Genomic DNA, 24800 nt, shown 5'->3' with positions numbered 1-24800 from the left:
ACACGTGAGTCTTGTGTGGCATAATTTAAAAAAATAGCATCTTTCAAATAACTAATGTTCAGCAGTAAGAAAAAGATTGTGGAAAATAAGGTTATTTGTCATTTTATGTAGTCCCATGAATAAATTAGGAGACTACACACATATACTCCCATCTAAAATGGCTAAGTGTACACATAAGTGTGTAACACCCACAGCACCTGAGGAGCAAATTATTTCTCTCCTCCAGGAAAAGGTTTGAAGCTGCAAAGGTGAGGAAATTAAAGAGGTCTCAAACAATTTCAAATTAGCCTGTTTGCTGTTCGGAACGTAGTTTAAGTAAAGGACTTTAAAAATAATTGCCAATTCTATCTGTCCAATCAAGTGTACCCTTGCATCTGACCATAAGATACTTAAAAAACTCAAGAAAGCAACAATTTCTTAAAGGAATCTACAGCAGGATTTTGTCATTTCCTTTGAAATCACATTGATATCGCACAAGCTTAGGTGATGTGGGAGGTGTGCAAGAGAATGCCCTGTGATGTTTGCCCCATAGAACATGAACAAAGACCAGGATTTGTGGAATGACTTGAAATTGGCTTGTACATGGAAGAAACCCTTCATACATGTCAAATCTAAATGTGGGGAGTAGTGTAAAATTCCCTTTGACCAATATCAGAGACTACAGAAATTTCCCAGAGGTTATTTCGAAAGATTAGCTCTAGTTATTACTAAAATACAATTTTGTTTAAAATTTTGTTTAGTTTTTTTTTTAAGCATAATTAATTCGTTTTTATTTTCAGAAACTATGTAAAACATATTAGGCATCAATATGAGCCTTTCTTAGTAAAAATGTCTATATTAAAATATACATAATAAAACAAACTGGTGACCTGTCCAGGGTGTACCCTGCCTCTTGCCCGTTAACCTCTGGAGATAGGCAACAGCACCCCTTTCGACACCTCAAGAAAAATGTAAGATAAAGGATGGATGGATAATAAAACAAATGTGAGTTTCTCTTGTCTAGGAGACATTCATGACTAGTATTTGCTTTCATAATGCAGATTAACCAGCACTTGAGAGGAGTGTAGCACATGTCACATGTATGAGGGGCCGTTTAGGACAAAATTTACGTTTTGTCTCTCACACACTACCAAAAACTCTCGCATACTCCAAAAAGGTAGCCACGCACACTCCAAAAAATTACGTTTTGTCTCTCACACACTACCAAAAACTCTCGCATACTCCAAAAAAGTAGCCACGCACACTCCAAAAAATTACGTTTTGTCCCTCACACACTACCAAAAACTCACGCATACTCCAAAAAAATAGCCTCGCATACTCAAAAAAATTACGTTTTGTCTCTCACACACTACCAAAAACTCTCGCATACTCAAAAAAATTACATTTTGTCTCTCACACACTACCAAAAACTCACGCATACTCAAAAAAATAGCCACGCACACTCAAAAATTACTCACGCACATTCAAAAAATACTCAAATTGCGTATACACACACTACTAAAATGTCACACACACACACACAAACGTTAACTTTCTCGCACACATACACTGTACTAACAGCTCGCACATTCACAAACGTTAACTTTCTCGCACACATACACTACTACCAGCTCGCGCACATACACACAAACGTTAACTTTCTCGCTCACATACACTGCTAACAGCTCGCTCACATACACTGCTAACAGCTCGCACACACACAGACGTTTATCTCTCACATACACAAGACTAAAGTTGAACACACACACAGTACTAAGACTCGTTTTATGTATGTGAGAGAGCGAGACTTTTTATGAATGTGTGAGAGCGACACTCTTTATGAATGTGTGAGAGCGAGACTCTTTTTGAATGTGTGAGAGCGACACTCTTTTTGAATGTGTGAGAGTTGTCACGGAAGAGGCGGGGCATAATTTTTGGATCAAACTGCGCATGCGTAGATCCTAAACTATAAGTTTCGATTGTTGACTCACTGTATGTTCTATTACTTAGTATATTTGTGCTTTTAAATATATATAGAACGTTTAACTTTCTTGTAGATTAAATGTGCTATAGAAATAAATGAATCTGATTGATTGATTAAAAATAGCAAAATTGCTGTAGTACAATCTGTCCACTGGGTGCCAGATTGTAGCACTGCGGGCAGTCGTTGAATCGTTTAATGCGCCTGTCAAAGTGCTGGTTGCCTCCGGAGAAGATAGAATGGTGTTTAAAATGGCAGCTGCCTGACCAATTCTCTCTCGTTTCGAATTAGAGTTAGCCATGTTCGGTATAGCAAACTCTTTCTTCTTCGGCACTAGTTGGCGCCGGTTAATAATTCCTGTAATACTGGCACCCAGTGGACAGATTGTACTACAGCAATTTTGCTATTTTTAATCAATCAATCAGATTCATTTATTTTTATAGCACATTTAATCTACAAGAAAGTTAAACGTTCTATATATATTTAAAAGCACAAATATACTAAGTAATAGAACATACAGTGAGTCAACAATCGAAACTTATAGTTTAGGATCTACGCATGCGCAGTTTGATCCAAAAATTATGCCCCGCCTCTTCCGTGACAACTCTCACACATTCAAAAAGAGTGTCGCTCTCACACATTCAAAAAGATTCTCGCTCTCACACATTCAAAAAGAGTCTCGCTCTCACACATTCATAAAGAGTGTCGCTCTCACACATACATAAAACGAGTCTTAGTACTGTGTGTGTGTTCAACTTTAGTCTTGTGTATGTGAGAGATAAACGTCTGTGTGTGTGCGAGCTGTTAGCAGTGTATGTGAGCGAGAAAGTTAACGTTTGTGTGTATGTGCGCGAGCTGGTAGTAGTGTATGTGAGCGAGAAAGTTAACGTTTGTGAATGTGCGAGCTGTTAGTACAGTGTATGTGAGCGAGCTGATAGTAGTGTATGTGAGCGAGAAAGTTAACGTTTGTGAATGTGCGAGCTGTTAGTACAGTGTATGTGTGCGAGAAAGTTAACGTTTGTGTGTGTGTGTGTGACATTTTAGTAGTGTGTGTATACGCAATTTGAGTATTTTTTGAATGTGCGTGAGTAATTTTTGAGTGTGCGTGGCTATTTTTTTGAGTATGCGTGAGTTTTTGGTAGTGTGTGAGAGACAAAATGTAATTTTTTTGAGTATGCGAGAGTTTTTGGTAGTGTGTGAGAGACAAAATGTAATTTTTTTGAGTATGCGTGAGTTTTTGGTAGTGTGTGAGAGACAAAACGTAATTTTTTTGAGTATGCGAGGCTATTTTTTTGGAGTATGCGTGAGTTTTTGGTAGTGTGTGAGGGACAAAACGTAATTTTTTGGAGTGTGCGAGGCTATTTTTTTGGAGTATGCGAGAGTTTTTGGTAGTGTGTGAGAGACAAAACGTAATTTTTTGGAGTGTGCGTGGCTACCTTTTTGGAGTATGCGAGAGTTTTTGGTAGTGTGTGAGAGACAAAACGTAAATTTTGTCCTAAACGGCCCCTCATACACATGTCTTGGTGCTCACCAACATGAGTATTTCACACTCTAGGAGCAACTGACTGTTGTACAGGCACATGGTTATGGTAGTCCCACCAATCCCAAGGATGCTTTAGGACTTAGCCCAGATATTACTCAGTTTTAAATTTGAATCCTTTATTTTAACCTTCATGAAAAAAGTTCAGTCAAATCCAGCTTTTAATACCAAAAAAAACCCTCTAATATGATTTTTACCTAAGCGGTCGGACATAATACTGCACATTCAGTAATGTCTCTGGTCATGTGTTGTAAACACTGAATAGACGATCCGGCTATGGAAGTGTGTAACCCTGCCAACTTCAACACACAATGTTTAGGCAGACCAAGTGATCTTGATTCATTGTTCATTAACTGCCCTTCAGTAAAGGTGGCAGTGAGATATCCTTCCACTTCTTTGCCATTGATTTGGCTTTCTGCGACTGGTTGATGAAATTATGTGCTATAAGGCATCCAATAATTCCAGTCTGGGAGGTAATGATGTTTTTTACAATGTTGCAATAGAAGTGATGAAAAATAACACTTCAGCAGTTTCAAACCTGCAGCTGTGACATTAGCAGTAGAAAGCAACAATGTCTTGTAGAAAATAGCATGTTTACGGTGCTACCTTCCAGCACTCCACAGTTCCTGCATCTTCAGTCAGTCAGTTCAGCCAGCTGCTGGACTCTTCTCCTCTCTTCAATATTAAAAGTAATCAGAATCTCTCTATATATAAAATAAAAATTACTCTCGCTGTTTAAAATGAGGTTAAAATTTCCCTTTGGCAACAGTGGCTGGTGAAAACTTGATTTCAGCTATTCTTGGAAAATGAGGAAAAAAAGACAATAATTTTAAGTCAAATTTTATTTAAGTCTGTATTTGACTGGGTTAATGTGGTTAGTAGTGTGTAGCTGGTTAAGTTTCTCCCCTGGCATAGTATTAGCAATTCTTTGCTGCCCTAATTTAGTTGTAAACAACTTCATTATGCATTATTGTGTCTGATTGTTTCTTCTACTGTATTTAAAGTATGTGGTCTCAGATGGTGGAAAACATTTTTTTACAATATTGATCTTGTGTATTTACTGCTTTATTTCCATTTTTACGTATTTTATATTTGTATCGGTACTGTAAGCAACAGAATGATTCATTTACATTTGACTCTCCTCCAAGCAAAATGAGTGATTTATGTAAACAGAGAGCTTTGCTGGCCACTCTGTACAAAGTGAAGTCGAACTGCGAAAGCATACCTTCTTGACAAACACTAAATGTTCAAGAGTGTTATTTTATGTGCACTGGGGAAAATTGCCTTTCATCACGATTTATATTTATATTCATGAAAAGCCTCTATTCCAGTCGTTATCAGGGTCAAAGATAGCAAAGAGAAAGAGCAAGTCACTAAGGCATTTCATTGGCAATGTCTCTATCACGCTATTTCACCTAAACTCAAATGGATAATTCAACATGATGGTGCAGAGATAAAGCTCTGATACCAGCGCTGTGGTTTCAATAAGAGAAGGAGGCTGGTGAACAAGAGATGGAGGCTGGTGAAAAACAACAGTTGTCTCTTAACGCTGCAGTATAATCGCTCTGAAAAATGTCATTAATGTTATGCAATAATCATTAAGGAAGTAAAATTACACATATGTTTTCCCATCTCAATAGGATACTATGGTGTACTGGAAATATGCAAGCATCAAATATCAACAAGTTTTATTATTAGAATATAAAATACAATCAATGTAGATAGTCTAGGTCCTTTAAAAATATGTACAACTCTTTAAGCTTTTCACCTTTGGTCTGACTATAACTGCAAGTATATTTTATGTGATAGGAAAACACCAAGTAAAGCACGATGATGAGAAATAAAAGAGAAAAGAGGAGCATACACATGTGTTCGTATTCCTTAAAAAAAATCCAGGGCTACCACCTGCCTTCAGAAATCATCTAATTTGTAAATAGATTCCACCTGTGTGTAATTTCACTCCATTATAAGTACAGCTGTTCTGTGAAGGCATCCATTTTTGAGAGAGCAGTAATGAACAAACAACATCATGTGAACCAATTACCACAGTAGAACCATCAGGGATAAAGTGGAAAAATATAAAGCAAGAATAGATTTTAAAACAGTATCATAACAATACAGAAAAATCATAATTTATGAAAAGTTTTCCATTTGTAACCTCCTTCTAAGCTTTGTCCCTTTGCTGAAATGAAATTTTTTTATTTCGCCAAACCAATTTCCATTCAGAAACATTATCTACTTTCTGGGGGGATGTTATTTTTCTAAGATGATGACATAGGCTATAACAAGGTTCATCGCACACCAGCCCTCCTTTCAAGTCAATTTCGAAATGCAGCTTCTGCTGAGATACATCTCTCACCCAGTGGGTCCACTGAGATGGGCATGGCACAGGTCAGGCAGTCATTCACCCCCAAATGGGTCAATGATGCACAGCCATCATCATCTAACACATCGTCCCAGAGTGAGGAGCTGAATATCACCCAGCGACGTCTCTGTCAAGGTCATCAAAAAGAAAACTTGACTGGACATGTGCCATCAAAGAGAGCTAACTGGCAAGAGCTCAAATGAGCAACAAGCTGAGGCAGTTCCCATAATGGCAAAAAAGCCTGGGGAGAGCTTCTGCTGCAAAGTCTCTGTGCAGCAGTTTTGTCAATTATAGTCACGCTCTTTAAAATTTTACTTAGGCATGGCCTAAAACACTATCAGAATCTGACACATTTTGCTTCAGAAATCTAATTCTAAAAAGTGAAACTGCCTGATAAATTTGATAGATTTCAGCTATGTGTGCTTTGTGAGGCTCACGGTTTTCACAGGTAGTGAAAACCATAAAATTAAGTTTGTAAGACATTTATACCAGAATAAGACCAATAAAAACATTTTTGATAAATAACTTGTGTTACGACTGTTTGGCCAACAAAATAATGGGGAAGTCTGCTGATTTGACAATGGTCTTGGCAGACAGTCAATGATGATTTCCACGACAAGGGTAAGGAACAAAATATATTTTTTGATGCATTGTGATGCAGACAAAACCGATTTTGAATCAATTAACAACATCAAATTTCAATTATCTTTTAATGTAATCCAATTTTGACTAATACAAAAAATGGAAGCGAGTGACAGCAGCACTTGGATAGTTTATAATGAACACAACAAGGTCAAATAGAGTGTATCCTGCACCCGCTGCATCATAGGGAAATGACTTCAACTAGAGATCCACCCTATGCAGGTTTTGTGAAACTAAAATTAAATATTTTGCAGGACAACAAACATAAGGATGTTATGGACTGGCAACCTGTTCAGGGCAAACCCTCTTGCCTGGAAATAGGCACCAGTCTCCCGTGACCCAGCAAGGACATGTGGGAATACATGATGGATGGATGGACAAACATAAGGAACCACATTTTATAATTAAATGTTGAAGCAGAAGTAAAACAGCTGGTTGTGATGCCACTGTCAGCCAAAACACTATCAAGGCAGTGATTTAAAGTCATACCTCCCTGACTTGAAAAAAGCTAGGCTAGATTTTACAGTTTATAGAACCACTGCTTTTACCCTATGGATTATTCTTTGTCATTATGTTTTAAGTCTAAAATCATAGCAGCTGTCTGCCAGGAAATTTAGTAAATGGTACTTCCAATAGCTGACAAGCTTGATGAAGATGCTGATTTTCCTGTTTAATAACCATGGCAACTCTGTGATTCATTGGCCAGTGAACTTGTCTGACCTGAAGAAAACCCACGCATTAATTGGGAGAAAATAGAAATTCCACTCAAAAAGGCTAAACAAACCAAACCAACAGCAAAAACAACCAAGTCTAGATACACTTCTAAACATATTTTTTCACTTTTTCTTTTTACAACAGTCTGTTTATCTTCAGTTTTTGTGCCGTTGCATGACCAATATTCCCTTCAGATTTTAGGTGTCTTTTAGATGTTTAGACATTTTCCCTTTGAATTCAGTGGCATAACTCATAACGCTGCATTTCATCACTGTTCATAGTAAAGCAAGTCCAAAAACATTGACAAGTTATTAGAGCACTTCACATTCCTTTAACCTGCATTATGTTAAATGAGCCTGAACAGATATTTTCCATCAGTGAGAGTAATATCACTGATATTACTCGATTACCACTCGTTTTGCTCACGAGTGGTAATCAGGTTCCCATCTTGTGTTCTTTGCTCCTCTGAGCTCTGATTCTTACCTTCTTTGTCTCTCCTGACAGACACCTGATCCTGGCTTTACTGTCCAAATCCTACAGTGGTCCACTGGAATATTTATAGTGTCTGTATCGAGGGATCGTACCTGGATGCCTTTCTTTTCTTCTCCTCTGCACCTCAAGCAACCCTCCTGGTAACAGCTTTGTGGATTCCTATTGCCACTGTTGCTCCCCTCACTTGCATGTGCATTCAACATTTCAGTGATCCTAATTACCAACCTGGAAGATTAAAAGAGCAAACCTTTTAACACCACCATACACAAGTCTCCAGCCAAACTCAATTTGTTGGATTGACTTACCTTCTCCTGGTTCTCTGATGTTCTCGCGCTCTCCTCAGCCCCAATCAGACACTGCTTTCCTTCACTTTCTTTGAACTTTCTTTTACATCCTGACATGTTTTCTTCCCAGATCAATTTGTTTAACTTCAATCCGAAGTATATTTTTATTCCATTTGAAAACTTTTATAACACATTTACACAATAAGATTTGTGAATAAAAAAATTATTTGTTATATATCCTACATGTAAACTAAGAATTGTAAATAAGGCACCACATATTCACAGTAATACTGTGAAAAATTTACATACCCCCAAGTGTAATTTTCTGCCTTTTTATTCACATCATAAAAACTATTTCAAACATCAAGATAACCTTTCAACATTGAAGAAAAATACTTTCTTTTCTTCAATGATAGATGAGCTCCTTTCATGAAACCGGGTGATGTCAATTAATGGCTTTTTGTAGTAAAAAAATAAAACAAATAAATAAAAATCTATTGAATCTGTAGTTTCTGGAATATAGTCCATTGGATTTACTTAACACTTCTGCAGCTTATATTAAACATGTATCTATTAAACATGGCAAAAACTCATGTAATTGTGCCAACTATTTAATTATGTTACATGTTTGTGAAACAAGTTTTTATCATAAATATAAACTCATTGTCCTTCAACTTCTGCTGTCACATCTTTCAAGCTTTCTTTCTATTCCCACCACATAATTTTTTGTTTTGCCCCAGTGCTCCTGGTGCTGCCAGCCCTGTGTCCTTTTCCATCTCTCTCTTCATTTGGCCAGCTCCCATCTTTCCCCAGTCTGCCTTTTTCTCTTTTACATACTCCTGATGCGCTCCTGCTGGCCCCGGTCTGTCCAAGGGGATTAATTGATAGTGAGAGATAATAAATCTCCCCATTAGGCGCAAGGCCCCTTCCCATCGCTCATTATCCGCCCGCTGCTCCTCAATGCTGTGGCCTGGGGTTCCCTGGCTTTTTTAACATGCACATCTGCCACTGCAACGCCAGCAAGGTTAATCTCTCCCTATCGCACTTGATTGGATCCCTTACATTGAGACTCTGGCTCATCCATGAATGAACATAGAATAAGTGTGTATTTAGCCTCTGTCCTTTAAATTTATAATTGTCTTTCTTCTGGTTTCAGAAATAAACCGAAAGCTCAAAAAAAATTCTTAGGTTTAACTTCAATGCAATTATTTTCTATACATGAAAATAAACTCATATATAAACTCATATATATACTTACTGGTATTGTACTGATAAACAGACATTTGAACGTCTTGAATATTTGTTTTTACATGGGAGCAGCATGGAATCTGGTTTGTCTTCTTTCTTCTACATTTCTAAAAAGACATTTTATGTGTTTTTATTTTGCAGAAAATAACATGTGCTTTTATGTCAAAAATGAATGCTACCAATAACCATCTAGACTATGGCTACTGGTCTAATGTTTGTTTTGTACTAATGTACCACTTAGTCCAAAACAGATGCATCATGTCATAAAGATGCAATTGTCTCTAAGAAGAGTCAAGGTAGTAAAATGAACAAAAGTCTAACGAAAGTAGGAAAACAGTTTCAAAGCTTCAAGATCATAAGACAGAAGGATAAGGTTTGATTCTTCATTTAGGATTGTCATCCATCATCATATCATTCTATTTTACTGTGGTCCTATTTTCAGTTTGTTTCAGTTTATGTATAAAACACCAATTTTCAGCATGTATCGTCTACAGGCATTTTACATGACAATATTTCTCTTTGTCTTTCTGTTTTCCCCAGAAGCAGCTCTGTTTTGAGGGTATTTTTTGTTTGTGTGTGGGGTTGTTGCGGTAGAGTGAGGGCTGTCTGAGAAGTACAGAAGGAGTTCGTTCATTGCTTCTCCTGATACTTGTTGATCTATGCCCATCTACTTTAGTGCGCGCAGCTTGAAAAACAAAGCATGAGCTACCAACTGGGTTTTCTGCTGAAATCTTAATGTTTTTACACATTAGAATGACATTTACAATAAAAAAGAGACTATTTGCTACTGCAGTTTCCTCTTTGTCTGTGTTATATGATGTGCTCTCACAATGTAGGTGAAACTGCTGTAACTGTTTCTGCAGTTGTAAACACAAACTCCACTTCACATACAGTGCCACCAAAATATTGTCTAAATAATGTGTTTTTATTTCCCCTGTTAGTTTGTTTTTTCAGTGCATAACAACAATCAGTAGAAGAACAAGTAGGTTGTATTTTTTATTTAAAACTTCATTTAACCCATACAGCAAACTGTACAATTAAATTATTCACAGTGTGTTAAAAAGAATAGTTCAGTAAGTTTTCTATAGTAGTTTGCTGATACCCTCCAGTGTATTATTAAGATGCTCTTTTTACACATACAGTTACAATGAAAACAAATACACCTGTCCCACTTTTTCAATAATTTTTTCATATTTTCTTAGCAAAATCTTACAAAAACTATATTCATAGAAAGTCTGTATGTTCACAAAGAAAACCCTGGTTGGCACCAACATATTTCTCATATATTTGGGAGGGTTTTTTGCCAGATGATAGAAGCGTTAGGGCTAAAAAGGAAAAATAAAAAGGTAAAAAAGAAAAAAGAATGAAAATAAAAACGTTTATCACATACAGGTAATAGAACAGGTTTATGTAGATTACATTTTCTGTTACTTTTCTCTCACATTTCTTACAGTTTTGTGTAAAATGACATTATTCACATTATTTATTTTAAAAAAAGATGTTTATATTCAGTAACCAAATGGACTGAACCAGCCATGTTAGAATCAACAAAATTTCATTCATGTATTGTTGTTGCCACATATTAAAGAAATGTTGTACAATGAGTCTCAAAAGTCTTTTAATGACCTGCAAGAAAAGTTCCAGTACACATCAGTGTGACGGTACAATAGTATAACTGTAGATCAGCAGCAGTTATACCTTAGACCAGGTTGTAAAGGGGAATTTGTGAAGAATAAAGGTCCACTGACACAAGAAACGCCTACTCTGAGGGAATATCCCTTGAACTCTTAAGGGAGCTCAATCTCTCCACTTTATTTTCACCATATAGAAATATATTAGCCATCATAAAAGACGATTTACATACATTTTCTCATCTAGATAGAAAAGAATCCAATATATCATTTTCAAACGTATTTCTATTAAATAAACAGGGTTTGGGGGAAGTGGATTTGGGATAAAGTGGGGAGGAAGGGTAAAGTGGCCTGATGAAATAAATAGCATCTAGAACATATTTGTGAACAGAATGAATATATAACTGTATAAATTTAGTAAAATACATCTTCTGCCAATCCTCTCTACTTACTCTACTTAGCAGAAGAGAATCGATAAACAATTATACAGCGAGTCTCTACCAAACCAATGCTAAATTTTACAGATTAAAGTTTCCTTGAATAGATATTTTCTCTCTTTTGTCACTGTGTATAGACAATGTAAACCTCACAGAGGTTCAATGTTCTCTCTGCTTCAGCATAATGGCATCTTACAGACTCCTCCAATCTTTATTCTGGGTGATTTTGCTGGAGATTAAAAAAATTATAGGCATTACAGTCAACACAAACAAACAGAATAATTGACTGCTCTTTCTCAAATTACCATACAGTCTTTCAGCATAAGTCCACACCAGGTAATTAAGCTGACCAATCATCTATTCAGAGATCCCCTTCAAAAATGGTTCATTTTTCATTTAAACCCAAGCCTTTTTTATGCCTTTTTTTTAATTTTGCAAAAATAAAATAATTAAACTTATTTTCAAAAATCTTGTAAATTACACCTGACATGGAAAGAGTTTGAACATGTGTTTGAAAAATGTGTCATCCAGGCACTCTGTGGTCACAATCAACCAAAGAGCAGTTGAGAATTTAATGAATATAGCCTGATAAAACCCACTTAACTTTCAGTAAATACCAGTTATTTATTCCCTTAAGATATCCACCTTTTACCCAGAGCTGTTGCTATAGTATTGATTGTTGGTGCTATTTCCAGGAAGGTAGCAGAGTAACAAAATTTGTTTTACTAGCTAGACATACTTTTTCTGATGTAACTGGTTTGCAATAAGTTACCTAGGCTGGTCATCCACGACTCATAATGGAACGAATTTTGGGTAACAGTATTGAAACATAATGTCTTTCATATGTGTCTACAGAAAATTTATTTTCATTTTACAATGCAATTCAAGATCAATGTTTTTTACAGCTTGCAGGAATAAGGTGGATAAATACAAAACCTTATCTAATATTCTCTGTTTTAGTCAATGCTGATCAAAGTGTCTATTGGCAAAACATTTAATCACAAGTCAGACATTGTTTGACATGTTGAGCGAATGCAACTTGTACTGTAGAAGAGCTTTTAGTGGATGGTATGACAAGAAAAGCACTACGTAAATTTTTGAAGTTGTAGTTTTTCAAGCATCTACACTTGAATATTTAATTGGTGCAATGCAATTCAGAATCAATCCAACATAGGATAAAGCAGTGGCACTAGCAACTACAAAATGGTTGCAAAGTCATCCAAAGGGAAACTGTCAAAGTCAACACAAGTCTTGCTTAAGGAGACATTATGCTATAAAACATTGTGGGAGGAGTGTTTCTGCTGGAGGACATCGGTCAGTGAGTCTATCACGGATTTCAATATGAATTTTGAAGTTGCCCACAAAAATGACTCATATAAAACAGAACTCATGTTTCTTAAAAAAATAATATGATACTTGGTGAAGACTGGAGTAACTACAAAAATGAAGCCAACAACAATAGTGTTCTGTTTGGAAAGGGGAGCACTGAAGTTGTGGCTCTTGTCTATACACTGAACTTTGTAGAATATTATGCCCACTGACATAAAAGTCAGTAAACTAAAAATAAATTGTATCTGCTCCAAAAGCACAATTTTATGAAGAAAAATGCTATTCAAGAACAGAGAGAACCTATCACAGATTACTTTATATAACTTAGTTTATGTTCAGACTTGTCATTTCATGAAAACATGGGAGCACAACGGCATTAAAGGACAATAGTTCAACAAAATGCAAAGGCTTGCATGAAGAAGCTGCAATGCCTGGACTAGGCATGGATCATTTACTAGAAACAAGGAATACTGAATCTTAATAATCAAGTTATAGTAATGTCATTCCATTTATCCATAATATAATAGCTAGCTCTAAAGAAAATCTAATATTGTGTAAAAGTGCAATATTTCTTGCCAGTCATCTCAGAAAAAAAGTCGTTTTATAGATTAAAAGTATTTAAAAGCACAGGAAACCTTTGCAAGTTCTTTGAGTTAATTAGCTAATTATCATGAGACACCAGGAATTTTAAATAATGGTCTTTTTCACAATATTCTAATTTTCTGAGGCAGTGGATTTTGAGTTTTTTTTTATCTATAAACCATAGTCATCAAAATTACAAGAAACAAACGGTTGTAATATACCATTACTTATGTGATGATTCTATATAATATGAGTTTCACTTTCTGAGAAGACTGGCAAGAAATACTCAAATTTTTCAATGTACCTTACCATTTAATGTCCAGGCAGTTCTGGAGTAACCAGCATTTTTATTGGTCTATTTAATGGAACACCACTCCTCCCCAACCTGTTTCTGGATACTGCCAAAAGATGACTCCAGTAATTTTTCATTTCTTACAATAAAGCTGTAAAGAAACGTAGTTGATTGGGTAAAACAAGATATTTCAAGAAAAGTGAATGTTAGGGTAGCTAGCTTCTGGCAGCGTGTTCAGTAGTCAACTGCCAACAACAGCAAATGGCCCAGGTAGACCACTAGCTAATATTAGTGTGATATTTGTTTTCCGCAAAACGAGAAGAATATAGAAAATAGGTATTGTATACACCCAATAAAGCATGGCATTACTGCCACATGACAAATAGTGGGTTAGTCTTTCTTTTGCCAACAAAACATCGATGACTAGTCGAATAATGGACTCCACTAGACCCCTGAAGGTCTGCTGTGGTATCTGGCTCCAAGATGTTAGCAACAGGTCATTTAAGTCCTGTAACTTTTGAATGGGCCCTCCATAAATCAGACTTGTTTGTCTTACACATGCCACAGATGCTCAATTAGACTGACATCTGGAAAATTTGGAGGGCAATTTGACAAATCAAAGTAATGGAGAACCATTTTTTGTTTTGTGGCCTGGAACATTATTTCCAATGAGCCTACAATCATCAGGGAAATTATTTTATATGGAAGGGTGTACATGGTCTGCAAAAATCTTGAGTAACTGGTACATGCCAAAGCAACAACCTCATAGATCCCAGAACTCAAAGTTTACCATCAGGACATTGCCAAGGCATCACATGGCCTATGCTGGCTTGTCTTTTTCCTGCAGTGCTTTGTATTCCACAGATAGGCAAGGCAAAGGCCCATTCATGTAAAAAAAAATAAAAATAAAGACAAACACCCTTCATGGGAACCATTCCTCCATCTTCTACTGTCCTATTTCCAGATCTGAGGCAGTGGACAGGGGTCAGCAAATGGATGGGCACCCAAACTTATCTGTAGCTATGCAGTTTCTAACTCAACAATCCCTGATGCACTGGACATTCTTGACACCTTTCTTTCATAAGTAGTATTACATTTTGAGCCACAACACATCTGTTGGACCAAGCAGGCTACCCTTTTCTGTTCGTGTGCATCAATAAACCTTGACTGACTGGGATCCCAGTTCACCACTTTTCTTCCTTGGACAATTTAAATTGAAACTGTCGCTGCAGACCACAACCAAGAGCTCCAGTTTTGTAGATGCTATGATCCAGTTGTCAAGCCAACACAAATAGGCCCTTCTTAAACTCTTACTCAAATTCATATTTTCCTGCTTGTATGCAGCAACTATATATATTAAATATTCACTTCTTTTCAAATTTATATCACCCGCTACTGAGTATCAAGTTGAAATTCTAATCAGTTTTCTTGTCTTCACCTGTCAGTATTCATCTTGTTATGCCTCGGTGGTGTAAATTAAAGCACTTAAAAATGTATGCTCAATTTCACAGGTGATGATCCTAATTTTTGCTTCAGTCTACATATCAAAATGAAAAAGGTAGTCAAGAAATGCTATAGATCATCTTATTCTGTTAAAATTGAAGTGTAATTTTAGTACAAATTAAAATATGTGTTGCTATTCTGTTTTTTTACTAAAATTTATCGGATTTTGTTATCCATTTTAGTTTTAGATTTTTGCATGAATGATTTGATTCGATGGTGTTCTTTATTCTAGGTTATCATATAATTGGAATCACATAGTGAGCCATGCCTAGCCATAACCAGACATAGATAGATTTGAATGCCTCTTACAGCAAATAAACTCAGCCCCTCCAATTCACTCTTAATTGAACACCTGGTTATTAAACAGCTCTGGCTCTTGATGTTCTGAGTATAAATCTGTTGAATGGTCAGGTCTTTGGCAATCAACATGTTATCTGGTAACAATCTAATTATGTACAAAGTAATTTGAAAGAAAAATGAACCTTGGAAAAAATGTCAAAAATCATGTCAAATATCCCAAGTTTGAATCTTATGTTTTTAATATACAGCTGATGTGTCCACAATCCACTTTGCATGAGTGATTGCGGTTGTTTTTGTATGATAATATTTTTAGGTACACATCACAGCTACATCAGATGTAAATTTACTGTTTCACATCTTGCTGTAGGTTCTACCAGTCACAGTGTTGCCAACACTAAATGACACAGACACCCAGCTGAACCTGTACATATTTGAGGTAACACTTTCTGCTGCCAAAGGTCATTCAGTTTTGTGAAAATCAACAGGCTCAACAAAAGAACTTCATATATTACCATGATTTATAACAAAACTCCCTTATCCTTCTGGAACTGTACCAAAGTCATTTATTGCCATTTTCAAAAAGCCTCGTTTCATTTGCCAGGCCATGTTTTCACATAAAATTTGAAATCTTTTAAGTGACTCAGGGTCCGCTGAATATTGTGTTTTCTCTTGTGGTACATATGTAAACATCAGACTTGAACTGATTCATATTTGGGTGTACCTTTGTCGGGTTGTTTTTCTGCCCCTTGCACAACCTTTACAACCACAACCAAGTATTTTTTGTAGTGTTGATTACAGTGGTGTCTGTCATACCTGTGTGGCTGATGCTGCCAATTTGAGTTGCCCATGTTTTGTAAGTGTTCCCATGTCACTGTTGTTAATGATGTATCTGGTGATTCCGTCTATGCCATTGTCCCTGGGCTCCGGCACTGCCCCTGAAATGTTGCTCACGAGGTTCTTGCCCTGCAGGGAACACATTGTCAGGGGAACACAGGAGTCATCCCAGTGCTGCAGCTCATGTTGTCCTTTCCTGGGAGTCGTCGGTCGTTGTAGGCGTGCATGTTGATCACTGCATCCGTCTTCACCATGACTGGGGGCTGAGGCTTGTGTTTCACCCGTCTCTCGCAGGTGAACGACAGTCTGATCTCGTCCACCATGGCGCTGCACAAAGACCTCTGGGCAAAAAGGGAGGATCCGGGGAGGGACACGCGGAGCAGAGGGGAAAGGGACGGGGGGTAAATGCCTTAGCTTTAAATTGTTCTGACAGCAGAGGGTGTCTACAGTCTAAAGAGCAGGAAATGGATGTGGAGTACTCATGTTGCCTTAATAGCTTTGTGTGCATATGCGCCTGGCTGTCATTAATGTTACACTGCAACCTCACCACCACATGTGGTATGCACATAGCTCATTAATATTGCTGTGTCAGTGGCACTGAACACATAATACATGAAAATGCATGCAAAAATGCACACAGCATGACTCAAAATTATTGATTTACACCATTAAAGGGTTGATGCTATTCTGCTATCTCCAATGACTAATAATGGATTAATCCCCTGTTCCAATTTGTAGTAGTGCCAGTTAAATGAGTAAATGTTGTGGTGCTGTGGCCAGGTACTCCAAGGGATTAGTCAAAGAAAGGCATGCAAATCCCTTTATGAAATTTTTGAATCAAAAGCTATGAATACAGCATAGCTTTAAGGTATGCAGAAAAAGAATCATAACAAAATAGCTATGGTTCCTAGCTTCTGTAAAATACAGGTGCATTTTTACAAATAAAAATAGCATTATGACGTTAATTCATTTTTGCAATTTAATCTGAAACAAGAAATTCATACGCAGTGGATCTCAAATGTACAACACTTATAAAATACCATGCTTCTGATAAATGAAAATTGAGGTCAGGATAAACAATTCTCAATCTGTTTTCCACTTTAAATATAAAAATCAAACACAGTAACCTAGTTTTATAGGTTTGGGGTCAAAACTGCATAATTTTTGGAAACGTTCATGATTCAATGCACCTTAACAAAATCCAAGTTCCAACTAGAGAAAAGCAATCCAGGACATGATGGGTACAGGTATGACTTTATGAGATGGCAATATAAACATCTTTCAAAATTGTAGTCATAAGTTAAAGTTTTGTTTTGGCCTAGAAGCTTTCTCTATAAGAAAATTATATTTCTATGTCACAATACCATGGCATTTTAATAAGGGTTATAATTAAACATTCTGGATCCACTGTTATATGTGAAATATATGTGGAAGTATTGAAATAAATTACTTTTTAAATTATTTTCAAATTGATTGACATGCACCCATATGGGCAAAATAAGTTGAAACCCAGTACAATTACAATATGCTGACATCATGCTTTTGACCAGCTTTCTAAACCACACAGTGAGAATAAATTCATGAAAAAGCTCTTTAAATTCATGATCTGTGGAGATATATACCTGTTCACGTTCAGCGGTCTTTCTCAGCTTGTAGATAAATTCAGCAATTGCCACAAAGACAGACAGCACCAGACCAGATGCCAGCACAATGAATATACCACCCAGGTTCTGGATCCCCATGGGGCCTGTCTCACGACGCTCCTCATCCAAGCAGCTGCTTCCGCTCCACCACTTCTCCTTCAGAACGTGAAGAAGCCCATCCTCTAAGATGCTGAGGATTGCTATGCTGATTTTGTCCCTGTATGGTGAGCCTGAAAGTAACATAAGGTCCATTTAACTTTGGATGAAAAACCAGCTGGACTCTGTGATAATAAGGTTCTTAAACACGTTGTGGTACACTGTCTTGATGGGTAGCTAATATTTATTTTTCTTTTTTACCCTGCATTGCTACTGCATCTGAGGGCTATTTCTCTTGCCCTCATCTTTCGGGGGAAAAAAACACAATTAACTTACGAAAAGGGTTTGAATTTTTCATAGTACTGAAGCTCTGCAATATAGTTTAAAGGCTATTCATAAGTCTTACCGAGGGGAGTGCCGATGCCGTAGCCTTTGCTGTCAATAAGCCCTCCCACTTGTGTTAGGTTACAGTTTCTCCTAGTGATATAATCAATGGTGGTGGACTCTGTAATGAGTGCATAGTCAGACTTCAGCACCCTCTGGACCCCATCTTCCACAGACTTCACCAGAGACGTTCTCGGCCTGCTGCTCATGAAGGCCCACATCTTTTCAAATGTAGAAACCTTTGATTTCTGTGAGGGATGGACAAAGAAAGTTGTAAAAGTAAATTAATCTCCGAACTACGTTTTAACATTCTTCGATGCTGGAGGCAAAGAAGAAGTAGCTGGAAAAGCATACAATGTTTATATTAACATAAGAATGCTAAATTCAAATAAAGCAATTTTTAAAATGCAATAGCCGAAGGTGTTTAAGGTAAAAAAAAATAAACTATTAAATATGGGTTGTTCTTCAGTAGCGATGGAGATTTTCTGAATGCTAAAAATACATAGAGACTATATAAATGGTATGTGTAATTACTCTACAGCTCTTAGTGGTGTATTTAGTTAAAAACCAAATAGATTTAAATGATTACTTTTCAGATCTCCATTATAACAGGATTAAAGAACGATGAATTGAAGCTCACACACACATCTATTCTCTTAAGTGTTACTGAAGCAGCAATAATAGAATGCCGTTTCATTCGTCTTGCATCAGTCTATGAGGTATTTCATGCAATTTTCTGTGAGGTCACATTTATGCCATGTCTAATCCAAGATAATTACTGTCTAATAACTATGAGCCATTTCAAATTGTGTGAGATGCTCCTATAAGAAATCTGCTCCTGGTGTTAAATCCAGTAGCAGTCTAGCCCTGCCGATCTTAGAAGAGATATTTTAAGTTGGCATACAACCACTTATTGTTATGTTTTTAGCAGTCTTCAACTTTCACTTTTGTAAGAATTTGAGGTAATGCAAGAACATTCTGTTTCTTCTTTTAAGGAAGAAAGTGCAGCACGAATATAATGATGTTATTGTGATGTGACTCTTGCTTTGTCACTCACATTTTTACTCATACAAAATTTTAACAGCTTACAGCATAGATGCATTTTTATGGGGGATTAAATTAGTAAATTAATCAAACTTTTGTGAAGTTAGTAACACTATTTAAGTCCATATACAAAGAGTCTTTAAACTCTAAAATAAGTCATGCCATCCACAATGATTTTGGTTTATAATACATTATTTTCTAGTGTATTGAGATTCACTTGTATATGTTTTAACCTATACTTAATTACCATTTTATTTTTCATGCTGCTAAATGTTTAATTAATATTACCATATTACCAAGGAAACCCCCTCCCACCATCAGTAAAGCTCTAAAGTTAATGCAATGAATTATTTGATCTCATTTCTTACATTTGTCCTGCAAACCCTAACCTTTAAAGCAATAATGTTGGAATGTCTTTAAAACAATCCTAAGTTGGTGATTAGTTTTATTACTGGCATTTAAAAATTTTGTTGAAGATGTGAGAAGAACTTCTATAGATCACAAATTATTCATGCACACTGTTAATCAAGTATACAATATAAAGTAGTGTCTGCTTTGTTTTTAATTGGTTTTTAACATTCAATGGTTCTTAATAATGCCTCAGTTCCATTTGTGTGACATGACTTTTAATCATGTTTTCTGATGCTATGTCTATATTTACGTTCGGTTGCTTGGATGTAAAATGTTTACCAAGCAAGATAAGTAAAATGATCTCCGCATCAGGAGCACAACTCTGATCACTTCTTTGTGAAACATTCTTATGACAATGACCAAAGTTATTGTCCTCCTGCCTAGAGTTAATCATCTAATGAGCTCCCTAAAAGGCTAACATGACCCACAAATTGGCTGCTGACCAGAATCTGATTTTAATCTTGAAAAGCTTGGATCCTGGACCAGCCTTTTTGAAAACTCAAAAATGTGATCTTTTTCTAATCACCGAATGCATCTTATGTAGGCTCTGCCAGATCACACAGACAACAAGATTCTTTGGTTTGATTGAAAAAGACTGAGTGATGCTTTTAAAATCTGAGTTTAAAATAAAAAGTTTAAAATATTATTTTTGTATATTATTATATTATTTTGGTAAACACTTACATTTACTTTTCCCCATATACATCTCATTATATAAAAAAATAGATGACCACATGACAGCAAGACATATGTATTTTCAATTTTGTTGTTCTCATTTTAAAGAGAATGAGAATCATCCAAAATCATGATGCACAGAACAAAACTTGACAAAATCTAGAGTTCGAAGACATCCACAAAAGTTTCATCAGTAATTAATTAATTAATACAAGTTATAAGTAACTTGTATTTACTCTACTTTTTATTTTTATGGGAAATTTACTTTTTGACAATTAAAAAACCTCTTGAACAGAATTTGCACCAGGAGTTTTTCAATCATTACCCTTTTGATTTTTGAACTGGAGTAAAAAGTCTAAACATTTTTTTTACTTTCTATTTTTTTCTCTAATCCACATTAGTGGTTAGAACCCATTAGCAAACAACAGAAAAAAAGTATTTTTGTACATCCAGGTTTCAACATCATTTATCAGCCTTTTCTGCCTCATTGCATTAGCATCAGTAAGCCCCTCTGCAAGGGCAACAGCAGGCAGAGGACACTTGAGCCATGTGTAATTAGCCACCTGTTTCTCTTGTTCATTGCTAAAAATTCTTGAATAGCAGAAATAATCCCAAAACTTTTATTTTTAATATAGCTATTCAAAGATCACAAGTGTTTATGTATCTGGTTCCAAGACATTGTAACTATAGAACAGAAAATATTGATTTTTAAAAAATATATATTTTTGTATAATATGTAGAATTAAAAATACTCCAAAAGTAAAATTTTAAATCTTGAATATGGTCTGCATAGCTGTTCAGAAGTAGTCTCTACCAATGTGCATATTAAATACTGTATAAGGTAAACTATACAGAATCTTGCACTGTATACTTACAAAAGAATATTTCTAGAATCTGAGAAAAATATTAGTTCTGTATTTTATACTACTTATTGTGTACTACTCTGTATAGCTTTGTTACCTACCTTGAAGAAAGCCATTGTTGCTCCATCTCTGACCACACCATACTCGATCTTCGTCTGCTTGGCAATGTCATCAGCTGAATCCACCGGTGAGTCCATCCTCTCCACGGTAAGAAAAGCTGCTAAATTAGCTGTATATGACGATATTATGATGAGAGTGAAGAACCACCAGATTCCACCTATTATCCTGGTCGACAGGGCTTTGGGCATCAGTTCCGAGCCTGTGTGCAACACCATGAGAGAGAAAGAGAGAAACATACTGTAAACGAGTTAAATGAACGGAGTAACATGACTGCTTGCATTTTTGTTAATTAGCTTGAAAATGCTTTTGGCAGTGCCACTGCTTCTCATTAAGGGGCTGCGAGTTGGTAAATGGAAATTAAAGTCAGCAGGGCAAGATAGTCAAAATATGAGCTAAAACTAGGAGCAGAAATATTCATAGAAATACAAACATTTATTTCTTTCCTGTTTTTAGAATAGATATAGTAAATAAATGCCTGCAAAAAACATAAAGAATGCTATATCTATGATATCTTTATACAGTGGGCTGATTGCCTCCATGCCACACAGATGCAGCAATTCATGCAAAAGGAACCCTGACCAAGTATTAAGTGTATATTTTGTACAGTACATTGAGATGCTTTTCAGTGGGCCAAGATTTATGCTCTAATACCCCTTTTTATCTTCTGTTTTCAAATTTGATGAAAAACAAAACTTTTTGTTTTCATTAACTGCGAGCCATAATCATCAAAACAAGTGTTGGAAATTTAAAATCATGTCAATTTTGAATCTATTTAATGCTTGAATTTTACTTTAATTTGCTGAAATACACCTTTAAAAGGACTTAAAGCACAAACTGTTTCTGTGACCCTATAAAATATATTTTTATACCTCATTGGGTCCACTAAAAATATATATTGCTGAAATATAAGAACAATTAATCAGAGCCTGCATCAAGAAAAAAAAAATAGAAAGAAGGCATAATATGTTGACAGAAGAGCTCTGCATCAGCCTTGACTTTGAGTGGGTCTCTTCTGAGCAGTATTATGTTTACAATGGCTCACTGACTGGTGTTAAAGTTACTTTATATCTCATCTCTGACAACCTTTAAAATACCCTTGTGCTTTGTGCACTCTGTTACTTTACTGAGAAGATTTATGAGGGCAATTCTGAAGAGTAACAAGCCCACAGAAGGCGGGCAGCCTGGTCAGCTCTTTAACCTCTTCCACCAAATTTGATTGGATTTGTCCTTTGTGGTTTGACAAAGACTCTACATGGTTACAAACAAGGGAAGATAGAAGCTTCCCTTAATTCACAATGACTTCAGAGAGGCAAGATCCAGATGCATTCTCTGGTCACACTAAAAATGAAGTGAAGCCATGGGTAACTCAATTGAATTCCACACTATAAAGCACTGTTGTCAGCAGGGAGCAATATATGGCACTGCATCAGAACACTCCAATAAATACAAGAAGCAGATCAGTCATATGGTGCCAACAATAAAATGGTAGCAAGATACAGTATCTTGCTACCATTGACCACTTCTGAGAAGTGGTCACCATAATGACCACTTCTCAGAGGAAGTGGTCATTATTTGTAAACCAAGTCAATGTTCTCATACAGAGGCCATTGTTCAGACTATTAGCTGTCAAAAGATCATATGTCTCACTAGATAATGCACTGTCTACTCAAAGTAAATTTTACTGTTTGGATTATACTTGAAAAGAAAATTGTGATGGGAATCATGTATGTTAAATTGCTGAATTTTTACATTAGCTTGACTTGCTAAATAAATCTGGTCCTTTCCTACATGTTTTAGATGTTGTCCACTCAGCACAGCTGAGTTCAATTCAAAAGATTGCATGCCTCTAATTGTTGCAGAAGCTTCTTTATCAACCATAATGCAGGTGTGCAGCAGCAGGGAAACACCTAACTGTGGGCTCTGAAAACCAAGGTTGAGGACCTCTGACTTAGGCTGTCCAAAATCCTAATCTGATTGACTGATCGGCACCTTGTTGATAACTATTTCACTGGTGAGCTTCAGTGTTCTGAGACTCAGACACAAAGAACCAAAACCAACAATTATTATTTCTTTTGCTCCAAACAAATCAATGAGAAGTCTAATTAAATTGACAATATTTTATTGCAATATTTTAGAATGACTGTCACTCCATGGAAAGAGTTGTCATCTTGGCAAATGTCATGCAATTTGTTTGTTCCATTCTAGCTAGTTTCCTCCTACCATATGTGAATATGCTGATGGGCAAACGATTTAAACCCTTGTTAATTAGGTATGAACTTTTGTTTTCATTTCTAGTACATTTTCCCTTCACTCCTCGGACATACCAGTGTTCCTCACTGACTTTCTTCAAGGGTATGACCTGATTCAGAATCCAAAGTGGGGATTCTCCAAGATATCCAAGAGACCTGAGAACAAGACAGCTGGAAGTCTCCAAGTGACCTCTGTGCAGACAGAAACGCTCCTAGAGGAGGGAAGCCGACAATCTCACTGACCAGAAATGTAAGTAGGTTTTGAGGAAGACAGTAGCAGCAGCTGACCTACTCTAGGCTCTCTGTTTTCCTGTCCTCTAGTGTCAGCTCTGAACTTAGAATTGATCCTTCTTTTACTTTTCCACTCAAATTAACATTAGGTAGAATAAGTTTGAATTCTAGCCTGTAAACCTCATAAACTTTAGAAAAAAACAATTGTTTTTAAATCTGCATATACAATATTTTGAATGTTGAGTTTCTAATTCAAAATACACTTCCCTTCCAACTTCAGTAGTTGTAGAGCAGGAGTAGTGTTACCAATTAGCATCTTTGTTTATATTGTTTGTTTTTTTCTTTTTACCTAATTAAATCATTAGTAAGTAGAGCTTTATGTGATTAATTATAAAATTAATTCTTGATTACATTAATTGCCACTTCCTAGTGTTTTTACAGAGTCTGTGTTTTTTGTAATTGATTGAGACTGGATAAAATTAAGCAGGGAAATATTTAGAAATGTTCTTGTTACTTTAAGGCGATGGCAGGAGTCATTTATTGTTTCCAAATGATATGTTGAGTAGGGTCAGAGAATTATTACAATTTTTGATATATCTACATTAAATTGATGTGCTAATTTTTAAATGGTTAAGCAACAAAAAAATAAAAACAAACACATAATATAGTGTTTGTTTTATTTAATTAAAATATGTCCATGTTAACATATACAATTAACATGGACATACTTTAATTATCAATAAATCACCATAGCATTTGAATAGGCACTAATTTAGAATTGTTTTCATACTGAAAGACTTTATTCCAGCAGAATATCTTTTTAAATAAGTAAGAACAAAAAGTGAAAAACATAATAAAAATAATTCTTTTTTTTGAAGCTAACCCCTAATTGTGTTGAAAATAGTGACTTTTTGCTAAATGAGAAAGTTGG

General features: G+C 36.0%; 1 protein-coding gene across 1 annotated transcript in view; it reads right to left on the bottom strand.

Moving 5' to 3' along the window:
- Window positions 1–10228: 10228 nt before the first annotated feature.
- The window catches only part of grik3 (glutamate ionotropic receptor kainate type subunit 3), a 120164-nt gene continuing 105592 nt past the window's right edge, over window positions 10229–24800 (bottom strand). Inside the window, exons 13-16 of the mRNA XM_032558977.1 lie at window positions 21371–21588; window positions 18299–18524; window positions 17776–18026; window positions 10229–16492 (exon numbers count right to left, since the gene is read on the bottom strand). Of these exons, the coding sequence (XP_032414868.1) occupies window positions 16127–16492; window positions 17776–18026; window positions 18299–18524; window positions 21371–21588 (1061 nt within the window). The 3' untranslated portion in view covers window positions 10229–16126. The remainder of the gene's footprint in view (window positions 16493–17775; window positions 18027–18298; window positions 18525–21370; window positions 21589–24800) is intronic.

Source organism: Xiphophorus hellerii, chromosome 3 (assembly GCF_003331165.1).
Source record: "Xiphophorus hellerii strain 12219 chromosome 3, Xiphophorus_hellerii-4.1, whole genome shotgun sequence".
In the NCBI taxonomy this organism is placed as follows: Eukaryota; Metazoa; Chordata; class Actinopteri; order Cyprinodontiformes; family Poeciliidae; genus Xiphophorus; species Xiphophorus hellerii.
The sequence above is the reverse complement of the archived record's forward strand: the minus strand, read 5'-3'. Positions and strand labels throughout refer to the sequence as shown.